The sequence below is a fragment of the Epinephelus moara genome, chromosome 9 (genome assembly GCF_006386435.1).
Source record: "Epinephelus moara isolate mb chromosome 9, YSFRI_EMoa_1.0, whole genome shotgun sequence".
NCBI lineage: Eukaryota > Metazoa > Chordata > Actinopteri > Perciformes > Serranidae > Epinephelus > Epinephelus moara.
Window position 1 is genome coordinate 31009523 of NC_065514.1, and position 20876 is coordinate 31030398.

The following is a 20876-nucleotide window of genomic DNA, read 5'->3' on the forward strand; positions in this document are numbered from 1 at the left end:
ACCAAGGCTGTTTTATTTTTTCTAAGAAATGTATTTTGAAGCAAAGACAAACCCAACTTTAGTCAGCAGGAGAGCTAGCTAGCTTGTATGCATCTCAGCACTCTGTTTCATTAAACCCATGTCACACAGAGCACTTTGAATATGCTCGCTGTCAGTAATAGACCTCTTTCTCTACACAAACTTTGAAAGCTGTCCAAAAATGTCAAGCATCAAAGCATAAATAAGCAAGCCATTGCAAGACATTTATTCCACTTTATGTAAATATTTTCCAGAGGCATGAATTGATTTCACATGAAAACATGTGTTTTACAATACAACGGTTTATTATCATCATGTTTTGGACATTATTGTAGACTTCATACTGTTATTTGGTGTGCAATGATTGGTGGATAACCCACCAGTGTAAGTCATTCCCTGCTGGTAATTAGTGTTGTGTGAGCTGCGGTCATGTCTCCCAAGGAAACTCTCTGCCCTTGGTCTTCTGTAGGCAGCAGGGGAAGCCAGACATTAAGCCCTAATTGATAGCAAAGGGAGAGTGGGGCTTAGCAGTTTTTCTGCTGACTGGAGCAGCCAATACACATCAACTCAATGTCCTACACTGTTTGAGACAAAGGACCTCACCCTTATCAGGTTGTTGTTAGTCAAAGAAATGTCTCATGATTAAATCAATGGGATTTGTAGTCACTAAACAAAACTGATCCAAAGCCTGGTTACTTAGCAGTCCTGTTTTAGAGGACAGATCCAGTAGGGAAAGATTTGAAATAATCAGAGCTGGGGCGCTTTGTATTTGTTTCCCACTGCTGATATAAAAGAGCACAGGGGACTGTTGTGAGGCCAATAAACAACCTTAGTCTTTACAAGAAACTACTGTAATTAAACAAACACTTGTGTAAACTCTAAGGACTATATAGTGATCTGTACACGGTGTGCTTGTCTGTCGCTGTGGCTGATGTAGGTCCTCGGCTTGCATGACTCCATGTGACACTTAAACAGATGCTGCTGCAGCAGTTGGGCTCAGATGTATTTTACTTATTCATTCCTGGTGGCTTTTAGAGAAATATGTTCTTCGGGGTGTTTTAATGAAGTTTTGGGTAAGAAGCCTGTGAGAACATACAATGCCTAAAGAAATCAATTAGGGCATTGTTGGTGCTTTTTCTGGACTAATTCAGTACACACAGTAAACCCTGACCTCTGTGTAACTCTGGCTTCTGCAGTTATTCAGCAACATGTACAGTATATACACAGTATTGTCTTTAAGTAAACTAAAAGTAGATAAACATGCACATGTCAGGTTTCATTCTTTGGGGCTGAGTTTGTCCTTCCACAATATTCATGTTTACTTGCCTCAGCTGTTATGCGATTTAAGTGAGCAGTTTTAAATCCAGATGCCTTCTTTAAACTTGTAGCGCAGTTCCCTGGGATGAGATGTAACAGTTTCACACCTGCTCTGTGATCTCTTTCCATATGGTGGCTGTTTGTGAGGCTGTAAAGCCACTGCAGCAGAAGAGTAGTGCACTTACTGTTGGTTTTTCTGACACAATCCAATCTTCTCCTTAATTTTTTACTCATTTTTCACTTTTCTTTATTTTGATCTGCAGATTTCGATATGGCTTGGTGTTCTTCATTGTCTGTGGTGTCTGTGAGGCTACATTTATACTACAATAATGCTACAATTTTCTAGAATCCAATGAATCAAATATAAGGGTATCATCAGATCTCATACAATGACAACAAGTTACCTTCCAGTTTTATATGTTGTGTAAAGTGACATTCTTTTGTCAGTGTTTGTGGGGCATAGGTTAGGAGTGCCAGTGCATAAGATGCTACATAACCGATGTATTGTTTAAAATGCATATTAAAGTTTAAAATTTTTGTACTAACAACTCTTCTCTATTCTTTTCATTTACAGAAAGAGCTGAGTCTTCCTAGAAGAGGCAGTTTGTAAGTACCCAGATAGATGTTACATATATGTTTCACACCTGCTTCACATTGAGTGGTTTGATAGGTTGGTTACACCATCCAATAAGTTGTCAAGTTGGTATGCTAGCTATGACCATGTTAGCGTGATACTCAACTAAGTTGGGCTGTAGCAGTTTGTATGTTCATGCCGAACCTTCACAGTACAGGGTCACGCTTTGGTGCATGCAGTCACTTGAGAATACACGCTATGTGGACTGATGCACATAATGCGGAACTAAAGTTCACAAGCACAATTTCCGCCCGGAAACATTTAACTGTATGCTGTAAGCAACATATGCTGAGGATAGCACAACAAGTAGATTGGCGCACAAGTCAGCCACACTGTGGTGAGCACAAATTAAAAAACACCAGGGGTGCACCTTTATAAAACAGTGTGTAGGATCCCTACTAAAGTGTACGTGCAGACAAAAGCCGAATATGGCGTGCACCAAAAATATTTAGTTTTAGAAAAACATGCATACGCCTGCCAGTGCACAATTTCCTTTTATAAATTTCAAATCAACTTGTAGTTGTCCACACATGGATCAGCCTTGTATCCCACCTTCTACACGCCCAGATTTAACCATAAATGTTCAATGCAAAGCACCTCATGAATGTTGATGCATAGAAATGAGCCTGCTGATCAGGGATCCACGACCGAGTGTCACCGCAGTATTTATATGTTGACAGCAATCAGACTGATTGCTTCACACCTTGCCAAAATGATCCTGACAATCAGTGGTATTCCCCAGCCTGTGATATCATTTCAAGATGAAAGTTTGATGGGTGAACACAGTTTATTAATTTCAGTTTGTTATGGCAAACCTGGCTTGCATTATGATTAGGACACTAATAGTGACAATATTGTGTCTTATATTGTGTGAGAGCTGTCCCTGGCTTTGTTTCCAAAATGTGCTAATTTACACAGTTCATATGTGCAGGTGGTGAAGACATTCATAAGGTGACTGGAGAGGGCAGAGTGTGTGTGGCAGCCACCACAGCATCTCCAATTACAGCACAGTCGTGTTCACTGCAGTGATTTTACACACAAAAACAATATGCAAACTAAAATTGTACTTGGTGATATATATTTACAGTATTGGAAGGTATTATTGAAAACTGTTGACGCTCTGTTTTGCAGTTATTTAATGCTACGTGATGTGCACTCCACAGCCGACCACAGCTGAGTGTCAGCAGCATACAGTTCGGCCCTCATCTCCTGTGCTGTGGAGGTGGGAATGTGATGGTAGATCATAGCTGATGAAATACTGTACTAAAGTCAATGTGAGATTTGAGTTGGCTTGTCATTCTTACAACTGAAAAATGCTTATGGAAAAGTTATGGCTCACAAGCACAGTGAAATTTCATGTGCTAGAGACATCGTACGTATAATGATTCTCAATCTGGCTTTGGTTCCCCACCTCACCATCTGCATAACCGAAATGGGTCATACTTTTCATACAGGTGTGCACATTCTCCCAAGTTTGTTTTTATAGATCACAGCTTTCGTGTGGGAAGTGGCGTACACCTCTTTGAACATATTTGTGCGTAACAATGGTTATAAATGAAACCTAAAGACCCATCTATGGGTTAACTACAACATCAATATAGGGTATGTGAATGAGAACACATCCAACATGCTAACACACTTTTAATGGCATCACCTAGATGTGCTAACCACTGGGACGGGAAAAAATTTAAACTAGAGCCCAACTCCTTACCCCCACTGCTTTGAAGAAGCCTTTAGATGCAACAGCAGAACAGAGTAAAACAATTACTGGAGCAAATGGCATTTACATTGGCATATAGCCAAAGTGGAGCTAATTGTAACACTCTTCCTCATGCACAAGTTTTATTTTATATTTTCAATTTCATAGCATTAGAGATGCTTTTCAATTTTATAGCCTGTTGTGACCTGTTGCTTTTAGGAAAAGTGTTTTTTAGTGTTCATTCAGTGTAATGCAGAAGTGTTCAAAATGATTGATATGTTTTATAATGAAAATAGCTTACCAAAGTTGCCAGTGAGTAAAATGCTCTTAGTCAGGAGGATTTTGTCTGTCTTCGACACTTTGACACACTGTCTCTTCAAAATAAATGAAAACAAACTTGTTCTTATGCATTTATTTTTAGCCCGCTGTACCCACCTCGCATCAAACAGTACCTTCTGTGTACCGTTACACCCCTACAAATGAGCTACAATCATATTTGTATCAATTCGTATTGTATCAAAAGTTTGTGTTGAGTTAAAAGTTCTGGCTTTTTAAACATTTTATCTCAGCTGTACGCTGTTCATGAATCAAATTACAAAAGTCACATAAAATTATCAAATTAATATTCATAGTTATATCTATTGGAACCCTATCCATATCAGAAACAGTTTAGATAACATCTTTTACTTTGATATGCCGCTTTAACCCAGACAATAATGTGGCTCAGTGTGTGTTTGCTGAAACAAGAGGAGAGAAGCTTCAATAAAATTTAGATTCAGAAATGACAAATGTGGACTGATGATCATGATTGGGCTCTTCAGATGACAGGTATCAACTGATCATATTTAACTATGTAAATGTTCTTGGCCTAAAGTCAGCTGCGATGATTGTCAGCCAACTCATAAATTATTAGTTATATTTTGGCGACTCAGTCTAACCTGCATTATAAGCACATTGTAGAGAGATCCCTTAAAATAGATACATAACTAACATGAATGGCACTTATGTGACACGAAAAGCTTCTTGTTGTTTTTATTTCACATATTCTGCAGTTGTTTGGTCACATTCTATTGATCAGTGTACTCTGTGGTCAGTGAGTGTCAGCAAGCAAGCCTTAAACTGATGTTAATTAGCTTCCTAGTGAGCAAAATGCAATTTAGTTTAGTATGCAGTTCTTAAATGGCCTTTACTAAATATACATACTATGTTTGAAGTTTCAGTGTCAAAACAGTGACCGTCTCTCTGTGAATTGTACATTCTCTAATCTCAACATGAAAGTTGGTTCTTCCATCAAGTAGATTCCTTTAATTACTGATTGCCACCTGCCATGGGTTGGAGGTTGGCTTTTTTGGCAGCCGCCTGCAGTATGTGCCATAAATACTGTATATTTCTCATTTTCTCTGGAAATACCCCAAGAATGATGAACAGCGGGTCTCCAGGGAGCTTTAAACCCAGTACTCTCTCAAGTTATTCAAATAATTCTCTCCAAAATTTAGGACAGAACATGTTCAGGATATTTTTCCAGCTTTCACTTGTTTGGGGTTGGTGTAGGATACAGTGTATTAGCTGTTTTCCAATGAATGCATTTATTGGTTTCTCAGGAAATGTTTTTCCACACTTCTATTAGGAGTCACCCTAAGATGTTTCTTATACAATGGTTGAGTGTTAGAGCACAGAATAATTTCCATTTTTCAAAAATTGCTTAATAAATATAATCTACTTTACATTTGAATTAGTTAGTTGCTCTCAGGATCAAAAAGTGATTTGGTGAAATACACAATTCATTACTTTGTTTTGTAATAATGGTCTGTTTTGTCATGAGAAAGAGAGGATGTTACAGTGACTTGAACTGCCTTTAGGCTGGTTGGTCTGTTTAGTGGATTATTAAAGATGATACTTTGACTGTTGATATGCCACATGAGATACAGTTTTACAGCCAGGTAAAGGCATAATAGACTTACCGGACATTGATTTTGGCTTAGTTTGATATATTTCATAGTGGAAGAGAAAGATTTACTCATGACACCTTGCTGCTCTCACTGGCACCTCACCAGAGGGGGCACCTACTGTAATGGAGGTGAGCCATTACTAACAGGCTGCTGTGAGATCACCAACTGCACCGGTTTATATTTAGAGCGCTGAAGCCTCTTGTGACCTTGGTAACCATAGTAATGGTGTTTGGATATGACAAAGTTGATATAACTGCTTCAAATTAATCAGAGCTGCAGTTAATTTAAGTGGCTAATAGATGTTGGTCTTGACAATGAAGTGCGCATAAAGTAACCCATATTTTGTAAGATAGATATATTTGCTTCTCTTGATTGGTGTTGTAGCTGTAATCTGTTTATGTGCTTGATGTCAGTGTGTTAGGCAGGGTGTTGATGTGACAGATGAAGAGCTGAGTAGAGAATAAGGTATAGTTGGTTCAGTCTCAACATATATTTATCTTCTAATCACAAAAAGCACACAGCAAAGGAACTTAACTCTTCAAACTCTGCAACTGTGTAGGCAGTGTTTATGAAATACAGAGCAGTGAAATCTCACAGAAGTTTTCCTGTCGCAGAGAGCCATCTACTGAACATTTGAAGTCATTAACATGCTGGCTGATGTCAACATGGGAGATAATTACTAAGTTTAGCCTTTTCCACAAACTTTTTCCATCTTTTTTTGTTGTAATTTCTTTCCCACAGCCATAAGAGTGATGCATTTGATCTTACGTCATTTCTGAAGTTCTTTTCAACATGAGTCATTTTAGTTGTGTGATGACTGAAACCTATTTATAGGCTGACCTTAATAACTGGGAGTCTTTTGCTGGGTCCAATGAAACAACATAAAATAAATCATTTGTACGTGTTGGCAACTTAAAGCACACTCACTAGATTTGTTAACCATCTTTGTTAGATTCTATATTTCTATTTCTCAGCACAAAAACACAACCTGTTGTAGTGTCAGCTCTGCAGGACCAAGCTGTTGCGCTGCCCAACTTCATCAGCTGCTTTTTCCATGCAACAGGATATCAAAGAGAATTTGTTGACTGAAGATTCTGTTACGTACTGTTTTTATGGTGACATTCAATTCAACAGATGTTGTCAGCTATATTTCATGAAGGTGATCACTGCAAATAAAGTTTCTGGCAGAGTTTAGCCATTTACTGAGATTTATGAGTAGTATTACAGTTGTAGTCCTCCTGGACATTTTTATATACACAGTATTTCCTTTTTTGGGTATGAAATATATCCTGGTTCTGGCACACATTTGACAGCATATGTTTTTGTTTTTGTTAAGGATTGGCAAGTACCTTATTTGTACATAGCTTTGAATAAAAACATCTGCCAAATGAATAAATGTAATGTTAATTTGTCTGGTAATACAGAATGAATAGAAGTATCACTTGTGGTAGAATTTTCTGATTTTGAGTTTAGCAACAGCATTAGTTATTTTGAATTTCTCTGTTAAAAACTGGTGCACATAATGTTTTATGCATTAAAGTAAAGCACAGGCTCAGTGGTGCTCAATTGTCACATTTGGCAAAGGCTGAATAGCAGCCAATGTGGCGAGTCATGAATTTAAAATTGAATCCTGCACTAATCAGAATCTTTATATTAATAATGGACTAAATGGCTATGTTCAAAGCGAATATTGTCACCTACTGTATAAGAGAATTATCTCTGGATCCTTTTTGCTCAGATCTTTTCTCCGTCTCTCACTTCATTGTTTTGGTTCTGCAGCCCACATTTTGTTGTTGGTTCTGTCTCGCTGCTGAGTGTCCAAACAAGATGACAAACACGACTCTAAATGGATGCTAATGTTGGTGCATATCAGTTTGAAGAATAAGTAGGCCCTTTTTTCAATCATGTCAACTTTCTAATGTGATAATCAATACTCAGTGTTGTGTTTAAAGCTTTTTGCACTCTACGCAAGTGGCCAAAAAAATACTTTAAATTACTGCAAGTTAAATCTAATGTTTCAATAATGCTTATTCGGCATTGCTGGCCACAATTCTGTCATTGTCTGCTGGATGGCAGTGACACTATGAAGGAAGAATATAATTCATAATTAATAGCAGGTTTTAAGATGACAAAGACAGAGACAACATTTGACTACTATTTTTGTGAGCTGAGATGTTTAAAAGGCAATGCTAGAGGTGTGGAGTCAAGTGACATGATTTGGACTCGAGTCAGACTCAAGTCACAAATTTGATGACATTGGACTCAAATTGATAAAATCAAAAAAAGACTTGCAACTCGACTTGGACTTTAACACCAGTGACTTGTGGCTTCACCTTGGCTTGAATCTTTTGACCTTAGCTTGGTTCTTTTGACTTGAAATACTTGATACCTTCCCCAAGTCAATTTTTCTAGTCTGAGAAGATTAAATTACAACAAGACAGGACAAAAACACACAAAATTAATCTGTTGTGGTTGACTATTAGTTAATAGTACTTTATGCTATGAAAGTGCCATGTCAGCACTACTTTTTATGTTTGAGTTTAGTGGCACTTGTTTGAACAAACTTGTTTTAACAAAGAAGTACAATTAAAAGAAGAATTCATTAACTTTGTAGATTTATATATTATTGGTGGAAAGGGGGTATTACTTGTGACCTGCAAAACACTGACTTAACACATAATAACATGTTATTGTATTGACATATAGATGCCCTGTAAAAAAGTAATATTTTTATTTTCTAAAAGAAAAAGTCAGTCAAAACTTTTGAGATTTTGACAAAACAAACTGGTTTAGCACCTGTAGTTACAAACTGTTCAATAAAAGGCTGCTTCACAATGAACAGAAAATGTCCACTGCATCTCTCCAGGCAGTTTTTGTACCAGTTATCACAAGTATTGTTTATCCACATTTTTACATTGTTGTTTGCAAAAGTTGCCTCAACATCTTATACAGTGTGTACTTTCATAATGAGAATCCTTTTTTCTAATAAACACCAACAATGTGAGTGCTCCATGAGTATGACCTCACTTTAAAATTGTGGCTGCAAGAAGTTGCAAGAAATTGCAGCAGCTTTAGACAAGAGCTGTGGCGTTAATTAATAGGTGTAAATAAGGTGTATATGATACTAATTGTAAACCAAGGGACATGTATGAGTAAAGTGTATAGTGTTGTGCAAATGACTGGCTTTCTCCACCACTTTCTGTGTAACTAAAAAGCAGTCAGCATGCAGTTGCTGAGAGACTGATGTGGGTCTCCTTCACTGGCATTGAGGTAGAACTGATTTCAGATGAATTCAAGCTGAACAATAGAAGCTCCTCTGCACACTGTGCTGTGAGTCAGTGAAAGTTTTTCACACACGGGTACAGTAGCAGTCATACATTATTATGAAGACCTTGGTGAGTCATCTACAAAAAAAACACAAATTACCAGCGCAAAAAAAAAAGGTTTTTCAAAAATGAAATCAGTTGAGCAAAATGAAATGCATATTTATTTATCTTTCTCTGTTTTATTATATTTATTGGTGTTGGATACATTTTGCACAGTGTTTTGTTGTCTAATTCCAGTGTAGGTAGGAAATGATATAAATGTGCACTCAGCACCTGCACCGCACACAGCTGATGTATCATGTGTGCTGGTCTTACTGATTTAACCTTTTGAACTGAAGCAGGTGATGTTCTTGGATTTATACATCTTAAAAAAATGTTGTTTTTGGCTGGACTGCAAAGCAGGCACTAAGTGACTCCTAATTGTGAGATGAGTTTTCTGTAGTGTTTTCTGTATGTGTTAATTAGAGAGCTTCAGAGATGCTGAAAGGCAGATTTTGTTATCTTTGGAAAGAGCCAGTCCAATTGTTTACCCCTTTTTCCGATCTAAATGCTAAGCTAAGCTAGCCAGCTGTTAGCTGTAGCTTAATATTAACGTACAGACATGAGAGTGGTGTTGATCTTCTCATCTAAGAAAAAAATTAAAAACATATTTCCCAAAATGTCATAAAAGCAATTGTGAGGCCAAACTAGTTTTTCTCATATATCTGCTTTGTGGTCACAAACATTAAAGGTATACCATGCAGGAACTGTTGGCTAGTCACACTACCTCTGTGTTTGTTGTATCTGAGCTTCTCTGCTTGTTTTTGTGGTAGCCATGCTGGCCACACATGCATTTTAGTGAGTGTGAGTCCCATGTGTGAATCTGAATGACTTGTAGTGATGCACATGTCGACCTGGTTCGGGTAAGCTCGTGAGAAAATATTGCAGGTTTTGGGTGGGCTGGTCATTAAGTGACAAAACAGTGTTTCGAGTCAGTTATTAATATCCTACAGAAACATTGTGCATTCGCTCATCTTCATCCTACTCTTACCCTCTCTCTGCCCCTCTCGCTCGCACAGCAGGCAGCTTTAACATCAGCACTGCTGCTCTCAGGCTTTACATTATCCGTCTGTTTAAGTACGACATATTTGTTTGTTTGGTCATAATGTTTGGTAAAAATATTTCCCTCTGAGAACATGTAGGCCTAACACCGTGTCCTTACAGTGTTCACTGAATCCCTTAAGTATGTACATCTGTAATGTCATGTAAACAAACCACTCTACCGATCGGCTGTGCACTCATAGAAACAAACCATGTAGGCTGTCAGTTGTTCATTCATTTCCGTAGCTTATCCCTGTTTGGGGTCGCGGGGGGGCTGGAGCCTATCCCAGCTGACATTGGGTGAGAGGTGGGGTACACCCTGGACAGGTCACCAGACTATCGCAGGGCTGACACATAGAGACAGACAACCATTCATGCTTACATTCACACCTACGGTCAATTTAGAGTCACCAATTAACCTAACCCGCATGTCTTTGGACTGTGGGAGGAAGCTGCAGTACCCGGAGAAAGCCCACGCTGATACGGGGAGAACATGCAAACTCCGCACACTTCCCACACCCTGGATTCGAAACAGGAACCCTCTCGCTGTGAGACAACAATGCTAACCACTGCACCACCGTGCCGCCGATATCAGTTGTGCTCTAGAAATTTTACTTAAGATGTAAACACTTAAAAGATGGGTGACTACTTGCTGTCTTTCTACATTTGTACTTTATAAACAGAAAAAGCACGTTTTATATTGTGATAATCCCTGGAGATGACATACAATAGAGCCAACAGCAAGTAGGTTGTTATTAATGATGGTCATTATCAGGCGCTTTGAGCTCCAGTTTGTAGGTTTATGGGTTGGTTTCGGGTCACTCATTAACACATATGTTTGTAGATAAGGGGGAATTGGCTCTCATAAAAGGCTGGCTAGGGACGAGTTTAAAACCCGCGTATCACAACTGGCTAGCTAATCACTGCCGCTCTGCACTGTGCTCATACAGCGGTTACCGCTGATAATGGGACGGTGTTGTGATGGAAGCAGAGTGCCCATCCTCCACTTCTCCCTAGTTATCAATGTTAGCACTGTTGCAGTTGTTAGCACTGTTGGCACTCTTAGCACCGTTAGCTGCTAGCCGGTGCTTTGGCCATCTCCATCTTGAGAACAGTGTGCAGACAACCTCTGAATCATAAATATGCTCTGAATATTGCATGGAGCTTCTGTAACTGTCAGTCATCAAGCGGTGGAAATTTGGCACATGATATTTAAAAACACACAGAAGGCATACAGACGAGTAAGAAGTTTTAGTGTTAATGGCAGTTGGAGTTCATGATTTTTGAAGGTGTTTTAAATGGATTTTATTCTGGTGACCTGATGGTAAGAGATAAGTGTTGATGTCGTAATAAGCATGGTTGACTTTACAGACAGATGTGATTCGTACTGAATGGTGTCTGTGTTTTTTACCCGCATGGCTGACGATCCAGAAAGTTTTGTCAATAGGCTACGCATTTGTCCAAATTGTAGAAGTTCTCTACTCTTGAATTGTTTTGTGAATTTCCTTGTTTTATTATGCCTAACAAGTTGACTTTAACAAGCTGCCTGAATCTACATAAACTTCTACATGCAAAATATGGATGTGCCGTTGTTATTTGATTGTATTCATACAATATGTCTTTTGTGACTTCGCTTCACTTCACTGCATATTCCAAGATGTATTATAGGTCAGAGGTTATTTCCCCAGCACCCTGAAAATACTGGAGTTTCGTCTCATTGACTTTCAGAAGAAAGAAAAAAAAAATCAACCTATCATTTACTGACAGGAAGTCATGGGTCAGAGCTTTCACTTTCTGCCACATACAGGCTCTTTACGCTGCATGATTTCACTAGGCTTGCTTCGATTGTTTGAATGCAGAAAAATAAATCAAAATTCTAATATAAAAGTCCATGAACAATGGTCATCTTATTGAATCACGGGGCAAGATGGAAATTGTATCAGATTAAAAATATGAAAGATTAAAAAAAGATACCTGCGTCAAAATGCCAGAAAATTACAGGTCAGCATAGGGGGGTAATATTGTGTACTCGGAAGTTTGTAGCCGACTCTTGACCTGCTTTACTCTGGGTACAGCTCTGCAATCTCCTTACGCTCCAGTTCCTGCCTACCTCATCTACTAGTTCTGTGGTTAATGCAGTGTTTGGTGTCATCTGCAGTGGCTCTTTGCTCTTCAAACATGCTCATAGTAATAAAGAATTCATTGGTGTACTGGATGAGTGAGTGAGCGAGGCAACAGCTGAGTGCCTATACTTTTCCCATCATTCCAGGTTAAACAAAAGCATCATTATACAGCTGTTAATGTAGCTGATTCATTGTGAACACTACACGTTTAAAGTAGTGTGTTTTTTTTACAGTGTGTTGTCAAATTGTCTAACCAAGCCCCCTCTTCTGTCATTCATTAGTTTATCCTTGGACAGTTTCCTGCCAGTGAGTCATTGACTCATTTTGACTTATTGTGATCTTGATGGTTTGGAAATGGAGAGTCTGCAACAATAAATGTGGGTTAAGTGCATCATGGGTGATTTTACTAGTGATAAACCGTATCCTCTGGCATCTTTTAAATCCCTGCAGGGGCTCGAACACTTTGCTGCGTCATCATGCTTTATTTCTTTCTGTCTCTGACTCCACAACCACACCCAACACTCAAATGCCTCTCTAAGTCAAGCACAAATACTCAATTCATTCTTCAATTTGCCTGCAAGGTTAGATGTTATAAACAAATACCACTGCAAGATGCTCTGCTTCTTTATTTGCATGATTTATGTTATACAACAGACTTGAAGTCAGGTGTGAGTTCATTCTGGCTTGCTGTACTCTGACTGACGTGGACTGGCAGGTACTGGTGCATTATGTTTTTCTTGCGATGATGACATCATCCCCCACGGTTGTGGTGACATTGCATCTGTGTGGTGCGTGCCTTGTGTTAGCATCAGTCAAGGTGACTGCGTGTTGGAGGTGCAGACAAAATGTAGATTTAATGTATTGCATTCATTGCTGCTATGTAGCAAGTCACCAGTTGGTGGAGGAATTGTGGTGGGGGGGGGGGCATAAATGTGCATGCGTTTGTGATGGAGCAGGGGGCGTGTATTAGGGGAGGGGAGAAGGGGTATTGTCCTGCCTCCATGCCCTCCGCAGGCAGCTGAGAGTCTTATTTGACAGCTTCAAGGTGGGAAGTGGAAAGACCAAAACAAGAACCCTAGCCCCCCTTTTTTTACCCCCTCCCTTTTTGTGGGGGGAGAGAAAACCAATCCGTCTCATCGCACTGTGGTGGCTGGGTTTGGCTCTTTGTCAGTGCAGGGGGGGCGGGAGGCAAGCAGGCAGTGTGAATGCATATCATGACCACAATAGAGCAAACGAGCACAGTTCAGCCATGAAAGCCCAGCGGGAGAGGCTGAGAATTCCAGGGCTGACGCTAGAGTGAGTATTTTCCTCCGTTATCCTACCGGGGAGGCAGCTCTGCTGCAGTGTGTAGCTTCATCTGTCTCTGTGTCATATTTGTTGCTGTCTTTCACTGTTGCTTGTGCATCGTTAGCATTAGCAGCAGCAACATTTGCAGCAGGAAGTCTAATGTCAAATCCTTCACAGCAAGGCAACAGAGGCTTACTTGTGACTGTGTGTCTGTGTGTGTTCACGCATTTATGTTTTCATGCACATGTGTGATAGACAGACAGATAACATGTCATGCTAAAGGAGTGCCGCAACATGCTTTCTTCGCTGGCGTGACACACTTATATTCACACAGTGCACACACAGGAAACACACGCATATTCATAACACACCTATGATGAGTGGCAGTGTTTGCTGGATGTGATCAATATTGTGGAAAGCAGTGAATTGCTGTGTGTTTACAGTACACGGAAGGTTTCCCTTTTTAGCAAAGCCACAGTCATTTGTTTGACTTGATCATTTTTTTATTTAGGTCAACAAGGTATTTGTTATGGTTCCCTCCATTGAAGGCTTTAAAACATGCAATTAAGGGGGCACAATTGGACGAATGAGTGACCGTGTTAGATTTGCTTTAAAGCCATTATTTCTGTGTAGGTTTTTTACATAGATATATTCTGTATTTTTCTTTCTGTCAACAAATCCCATGAAAAGACCAAAACCAGCAATGTGTTAGTCTGTTTGTCAGCACTTTCAGACTTTGAAAGCTTGTCTGGATCTCACACACCAGGAACATTGGTTCCCACTCAAGACATAATTCTTGAAAAATGGGTCACGAGTGTACACTTTCACTTTTACCAAAGGCTAAATAATTTCCTACAAACAGCAGGCCACTGTAACATTACTCAAACAACAAACAAATGTTGCATTATTTTTATCAGTGGATTAATACATTTAATGTGTTTGTGAGTGTCAACTGCATCTGGATGTGGTATTGAGTTCAAATAAACTACAGTGCCCATATCCATCTTAATGACAGAACATGTCAGCCATTGCAACAGTGTAGCTCATTGTTGTGTTTTTGATAGTTTTTGACAACACTGGAGCTTGATGGCAAGGAGGAGGAGGATATATCAAGCTGCACACACAAGCTGGCTTTGTTCTTTTTGTGGAATTTGATGAGACTACAGAAAAATGACCAGACCCATCCTTTAAAAATTGTGTTTCTGGACTGCCACTGCAGTAAAAGTTACTCACCTCTGTGTGACCTAATGCTCTGCAGTGCCATCGTTCAGTTTAAAAAGGGCTCAGTCCATTGCATCACAGGTAAAGTGAAATCCTCCTGTATGAATTAAAGCACAGGAGATAATAGGCCTGGGCGGTATGACAAAATTTTGATATCACGGTTTTAAGAAAAATCATATCGGTTTCACGGTATTTCACGGTATTTTGCTCAGGTTCGGCCAACTTGACATGCTGCGGTGTTGTGCTATGGCCTATTCAAGTGCCGGAATTTGTTATTTACCTGACAACGCCTGAACACAACACACGCTCCGCTCCATTCATTTGGGCTCCACTGACTGCGTACAGAAGCAACACATAGAGAAGCCAGCGGGGTTGTTTACCGTTTGCCGAGCCGAGAGGCTGCATGAAATGTTAAAGCATTTCCCACCTAAGTTATTACATATATTTGAGTTATCTACAAGTTTACTGTACTGTTTGTCATCTACTCGCTTTCAAATGTCCGCCACAGACATTTACACAATGTCACGGATAAACATGGGTAAATGCATGAAAAAAAAAGTCATCACATATCACCTCTGATAATGGTTTATTCATTTAAAAACACATTGTGCTCGTTTAGCACACTATTTCATGTAGTTTTTATCTGCTGGAGGGTCGCGTAGGGGAGCGTAGCGCGACAAAAATAGAAGAGCCGCGTAAAATAGAGTTGTAGCGCAACAGACTGGGGTTGTCCCGTTGCCGGTGGAGCAGCTGATTAACAGGGGGGCGAGCTGCTACGGGACTCGCGCTGCAGACGTGTCGCGCCGCTGACGTGCCCGGTGGAGCCTGGCCGTAACTGTCTCGGACTCTGGACGGGTCGTCTTCGGTCAGGAAAACGCGGCCCGAGCCGTGCTCTAGTGTGCTCACCTGTGTGTACACTTTGTCTGTGTGTGTGTGTGTGTGCGTGCGTGCATCGGGGCGAAACTCCGCCGTGCGCGATACAGAGGGCAGAGGAGAATTGTAAACGGCGGTGCGCCGCTGCTAGTTGCATATAGGGGAAACACTGCTCTTTTTGGTATGAGTTCTTCTGGGTCATCGTGTACAGTTGCTTCGCTTTTATGACTCTCTCCGGCAGCCATTCTCGTCTCTAAACTTTTTTATGCTCTCACTCTCACCCGCTCAAGCGTGCCTGTGGTGTGCAGCGGTGAAATGGGTCCCCGCTGACAAGCGTGCCTGTGGTGTGCAGCGGTGAAATGGGTCCCCGCTGAAGCACTTTCCCGCCACGCACGTTCCGGACGTTGTTTGGGCTATTCACTGGTATTGCGGTATATGAAAAATTCATATCATAACGAAAATAAATACCGGTCTTCGGTACAAACCGGTATACCGCCCAGCCCTAGGAGATGATAAGCTATTTGTAACCTCCTTTTTTGTAAATAATGTCAAATCTGTAACCTCTCTTTAATCTGTAGCCTTTTAGCCTGCGTGCCTGTTTTTTGTTTTTTCTAGTCTGAATTGAAACAGCCTATGGGGAGAGACGTTCCCAATGTCAACTAAACATTGCAGAACCAGACAAATGCCTTGGGAACCTGCTCTTTTAAACAAGATTTGGGTTCATCTGACAGGGACCATTACTCCTCATAATGCTTCTGCCGTCATCTGAGCACGTGTCAGAGCAGTGGGGGGGTTTTGTCCTGTGTGTGATAAAAGACAACTATTCACTACACTCCATTTAACTTACAGCCTCACTCCCCGAAGCTTGAGCCCCACTCCCACTAGCCCCTGCAGCCCGTGCAGCCCACTGCACGCTTTTCATTTTTGGAGGTAAGCAAGAGCTCTTCAACCATGCCTGTGTTGTTACTGAAAGGTCTTTTAGTGCATGTTTGAGTCAGTCTTGTCATCACGCATCACAAGGCTGGAACTGGGTATTCAGTTTGCCCTCCTAAAATCATCTGCCATTGCAATGACATTGAAAGAGGAGAACTCAGTGCTTATATAATGTTGATAGTGTGTCCCCCCCCTTCCCCCATCTTGCCCCTCTCTGTTCTGAGGTTTATGCTCCTCTTTCATGTGCTAAGTAGGATTTGTGGCATTTGCAATACATCAAAGTGAAGAATGGTCTCAATCTGTCTGAACCCCAACTGGATTGATTCATTTAGGAGTGAAGAGTATTGAAAATGGTAAAAGCTAGTTTTAGATTTCTCAGTAATGGTTTCCTATCCAAGCTTACTGCGTATATCTCTCGATATTAGTGTTTAAAAATCTGCGTTCTGAGTAGAGCTTCAGATTATTTTATGAACATCAAGACTTTTATCCTCGTGTCACTGAAAAGATTATTTCTTTGGGGGGTAAATGTGCTTCAGTGATGTCTGAGATAGCATGCCCTCTCCACGAACTCCTCATTTCACCCGCCAAGATGCTCTGTTTTTTTTTTTGTTTTTTTTTGCATGGATGAGCCTCATTTGGGGTTTGACTTTTAAATAGGTCATAAAGGTTGAAGCCATCTTGTTGTGGCTCTGTGTTGCTTAACTGGTGTTTACGAATTACTGCTCGGTTGGATAAATGGATAAAAAGGTGGCCTCGGAGCCTTTCGATGATGTGATGAATTAGAGTATTGTCTGCTTTGTCTCTGTCTGCTGACAGATGTTGATTGCACACAAATATAGTCTATGAGAGCAAGTAGCAGTAGTTGTATTTAAAGGTGGATGGTTTACTGTTTCTACTGTTTATCCAACTTCATGGTAAGCTTCGGTTTTAAGGAACTTAGCCCTCTGCAGCAGCTTCTCTGAAACACAGTCCAATTAGAACTTAATTGCTTAAGAAACAGGACTTTTGAAAAAGGAGGCTCACTGCATAAGAGGTATCTCTTTGTCTTACTCGTAAAAAAAGAGGGTCTCAGTCTGTGCTTTCTGTCAGGTTTTGTTGGCTCTATTTGAGCTGCTTCTGATGCAGATGTTGTCAAGAGAAATAGTTGGAATTAAACTTGGAATTCTTTTTTTTTCTTCATCTCATTCAAAAAGCTCAATATTGAAGATTTTCTGTATCAATGAATAGCATGAAACACCCACCCATGTCACCTCTGATCTCCTCTTCTTCTGCTCAGCTTTCATAGAGAGTCAAGTGCAGCAGGCATTTAAGTGAGTCAGCTCCATAGAAGAATGTGAAGATGTTTTTTACTGGCTGTTTTTTTTCTTTTCTATTTGACAGTTTCAGTTTTTATTCCATCACGTACCTATGCACAGGGTTTGGTGTTGCAGTGATCTGTGTCATGATCTCAGATGAGATGTTTAAAGAATGATGCAGTAGAAGACATAATCCTCCACCATTGATATACCAGTGTAGCACCATCTACATCTACGGCACCATTATATAGCAGCATGTTTGTACCAATCTTACCTACGTGACATATGAGAGAAAGGGTGTTAGTGACTGACAGATGTTCCATAAAGAAGTTGGTGGCAAAGTTAGTGTGACTTTGCAGTAGTGTAACATCCCAGTGGCATAGATTTTATCCAATCAAGTGTTTAAATCAGGTACATTTGTGAGCCTTGATGTTCACAGGTGAACATGGACTGTCTCCTTGTTTTGATTCAACTCTAAAGTTGGGATTTGCAATGGGTTGCATTATCTTGTTTCAGGTTTTTTTTAATGTCTGCAGATAAAGAGCCTATTACTCTTGAATTTTTCAGTTGTAGCCATAGTGAGACCCCCAAGCCAATGTAGTAGCCGACCTTAGTGGGTGTTCAGATGGAAGATGGTCCGGTGTTAATAAGAAAAGCAGGGGTTTGGTGATTGGGCGATGTTTTTTCAGGTACCATTCAGATAGGGCTGAGTAGTACACAGATATTATGTTGATATTGGGATAAGATACTTGTCTTAGATTTTGGATATCTTTATAAAAGTGTTGTCTTTCCTGGTTTTAAAGGCTAGATTGCATTAAAGTGATGTAATTTTCTGAACCTACTCAGCTGTTCAAGCTGTTCTATTATTTGTTTTACCCACATTATTTTCACATTACTGATCTCATTGTATAAATATTTTGTGAAAGCATTAATAATCAATCCTACAATATCACTGCAATATCAGGGTTGAGTTATTTGGTTGAAATATTGTGATATTTGTTTTATCCATATAGCCCAGTCCTACCTTTAGAAAGAAATCAGATTCAACAGGTTCAGTTTGAGTAACAGATCCATGAGTTTTAAGATTTATAAGACGTCCAAAACTCAGCAGGTTGAAATACTCTTGCCACAGGCTTTTGCAACACTGGAAAGTCATCACGGTGACAATCATATCATCTTTCGGCGCACGAACTGTGAGGCAGCAGTCAAAAAAATGGTTCACATTATAAAGTAATCCATCAGGAATATGTGCTTGAATGTCTTTGATCGGCCAACACGAGAAGCTCACTGGGTGGGACTGTGTTGCTGTAAATGTTAAGCCAGGTTGAACTTTTTCTTTCTGCATCAGTGGGTGTTTTGACAGACTGGCTAAAGTTGGTTTAAATGTTAAATGTGACCTTAAATGATACTGACCATACACCTCGTATCATGGTGTGTGTGTGTGTGTGTGTGTGTGTGTGTGTGTGTGTGTGTGTGTGTGTGTGTTCATTTTGATCCAACGATAGTAAACATTTGAGCAGGACAGAGCCATCACATCTCAATCGGATCTCACTGTGGTCAATACAGACACGTATTGATACCAGTTGTAAATGTAATCAGGTTGAATTATATCTAGATATAATCTGGATACAAGATGTATTTTAATGCAAGGTGTGAAGGAGGGGTGGGGGAGGGGGATGTTTTGACAGTAAATGTAAACACAAATTCTATTTACAAGAAAACTCCACAGGGCAGCTGTAATTGTTCTCACAAAGCAAGTAAATGTCCAGGCAAACCCACTTATTGTTAGTAATAACTGTTATTTTCAGCTTTCATATCACTTCTCAGAGTAAACAAGGATTTCACAAAATATACTGACCTTTCCCAGGATTTCTGAATGATAACAGATTGGTGCCTGTGTTAATTACTTGTATCTCCTGTGTTTCATTGTGGTAGGGTATTTTCTGATTATATAAAAACACTGACAGTTCTTTAGATATACAGCCAAGAATACATCAACACTGAGCATAAAAATACTGTATACTAATGCCATTGTTGTAAGATTATTTTATGTTTATTTTCATTTTCAAGGATAACCAGAAACAAGTCATTTCATAGTGAGGGGACAGCAACCCAAATTTTTCTGCTGGTGATGTCAGTGTAGCCAGTGACCTCCCTGTTCCTGCTGCTCTGTGCAAGTTTGACTTTGAGCCATCTGAACCATCATTTCTTATGTGGAACACAGAAACAGAGCAGAGCCATAATTAGAGTGAAGGCTGTCACACTGGCCTGTAGGGAGCCAGACTGAGCCATTCTGAGGGACACACATGCAAAGACTTTATACCGACAAAATGGCTTCTGATAACACTTTATTACGTGTAAGTAGAACCAGTGGTTACGTGCCAGTCATGGTAGTGTCTCTCCTTTGTCCATTTCACTCGCCGTCTCCCTTCCTGAGTTTTGAACCCCTTCCAGGCAACGCACTTGGCAAGTGATTGGACTAATCTGCAGCATCCTGATGGTCCTCAGGTCTGACTGTGCACTTCCTTAGTGAAGCTTTTAACCAGTCTTTCATCCACCTCTTTTGCTCTCCTGTTCACTGTCAGTGTGAAGAAGGCTGATTTTAGGCCATCATAATGCCCTGCATATTACAAAAGAGCTAGTGCTAGGTGCTCATGTGGTGTTTATCTTTATCCCAGTAAATATATGAAAACGGGTCACATGACCACCCCTAGGACGTAATGTAGATTTCTTGTGTAATTGTGCTTAGAAGTCAGTGTCACTGCTAAAATAAAATTACTTAACAGCTGTGTAAAACATGTATTGGCTTCTGTATTTTGGTCCAATGCATTATAATTTAAAATAATATACAGTTTTTAAGAAATTGTCCCCAAACATGAACAACAAACAATGAGTAAGGTGTAGTATTTGCCATGGTGTGTCATGCTAGACCTGCCAAGACAAAGCAACATTGTAGAATTATTGGGATGCAAGATGCATGATTAGTATATTTACATTATTAGTATATTTAAATATTACATTGTAATTATTGCCTTGATCCACTGGTCCATAAATATTAGACCTTAGCCCACATTATTGACAATCCTTAAATATGAGCTGCATTTATCTTTGTTTTTACTTG

At 39.9% G+C, this 20876-nt stretch overlaps 1 protein-coding gene across 8 annotated transcripts in view; it reads left to right on the forward strand.

Annotated features, from left to right (window-relative positions):
- The window catches only part of mast4 (microtubule associated serine/threonine kinase family member 4), a 131151-nt gene that overhangs the window by 59260 nt on the left and 51015 nt on the right, over positions 1-20876 (forward strand). For 7 of the 8 annotated variants that reach the window (XM_050053696.1, XM_050053700.1, XM_050053697.1 and 4 more), the window contains one exon: positions 1910-1941. In XM_050053696.1, the coding sequence (XP_049909653.1) occupies positions 1910-1941 (32 nt within the window). Of the gene's footprint in view, positions 1-1909; positions 1942-13233; positions 13443-16376; positions 16458-20876 lie in introns of those variants that run through there. The other variant, XM_050053703.1, reaches the window with a different exon arrangement.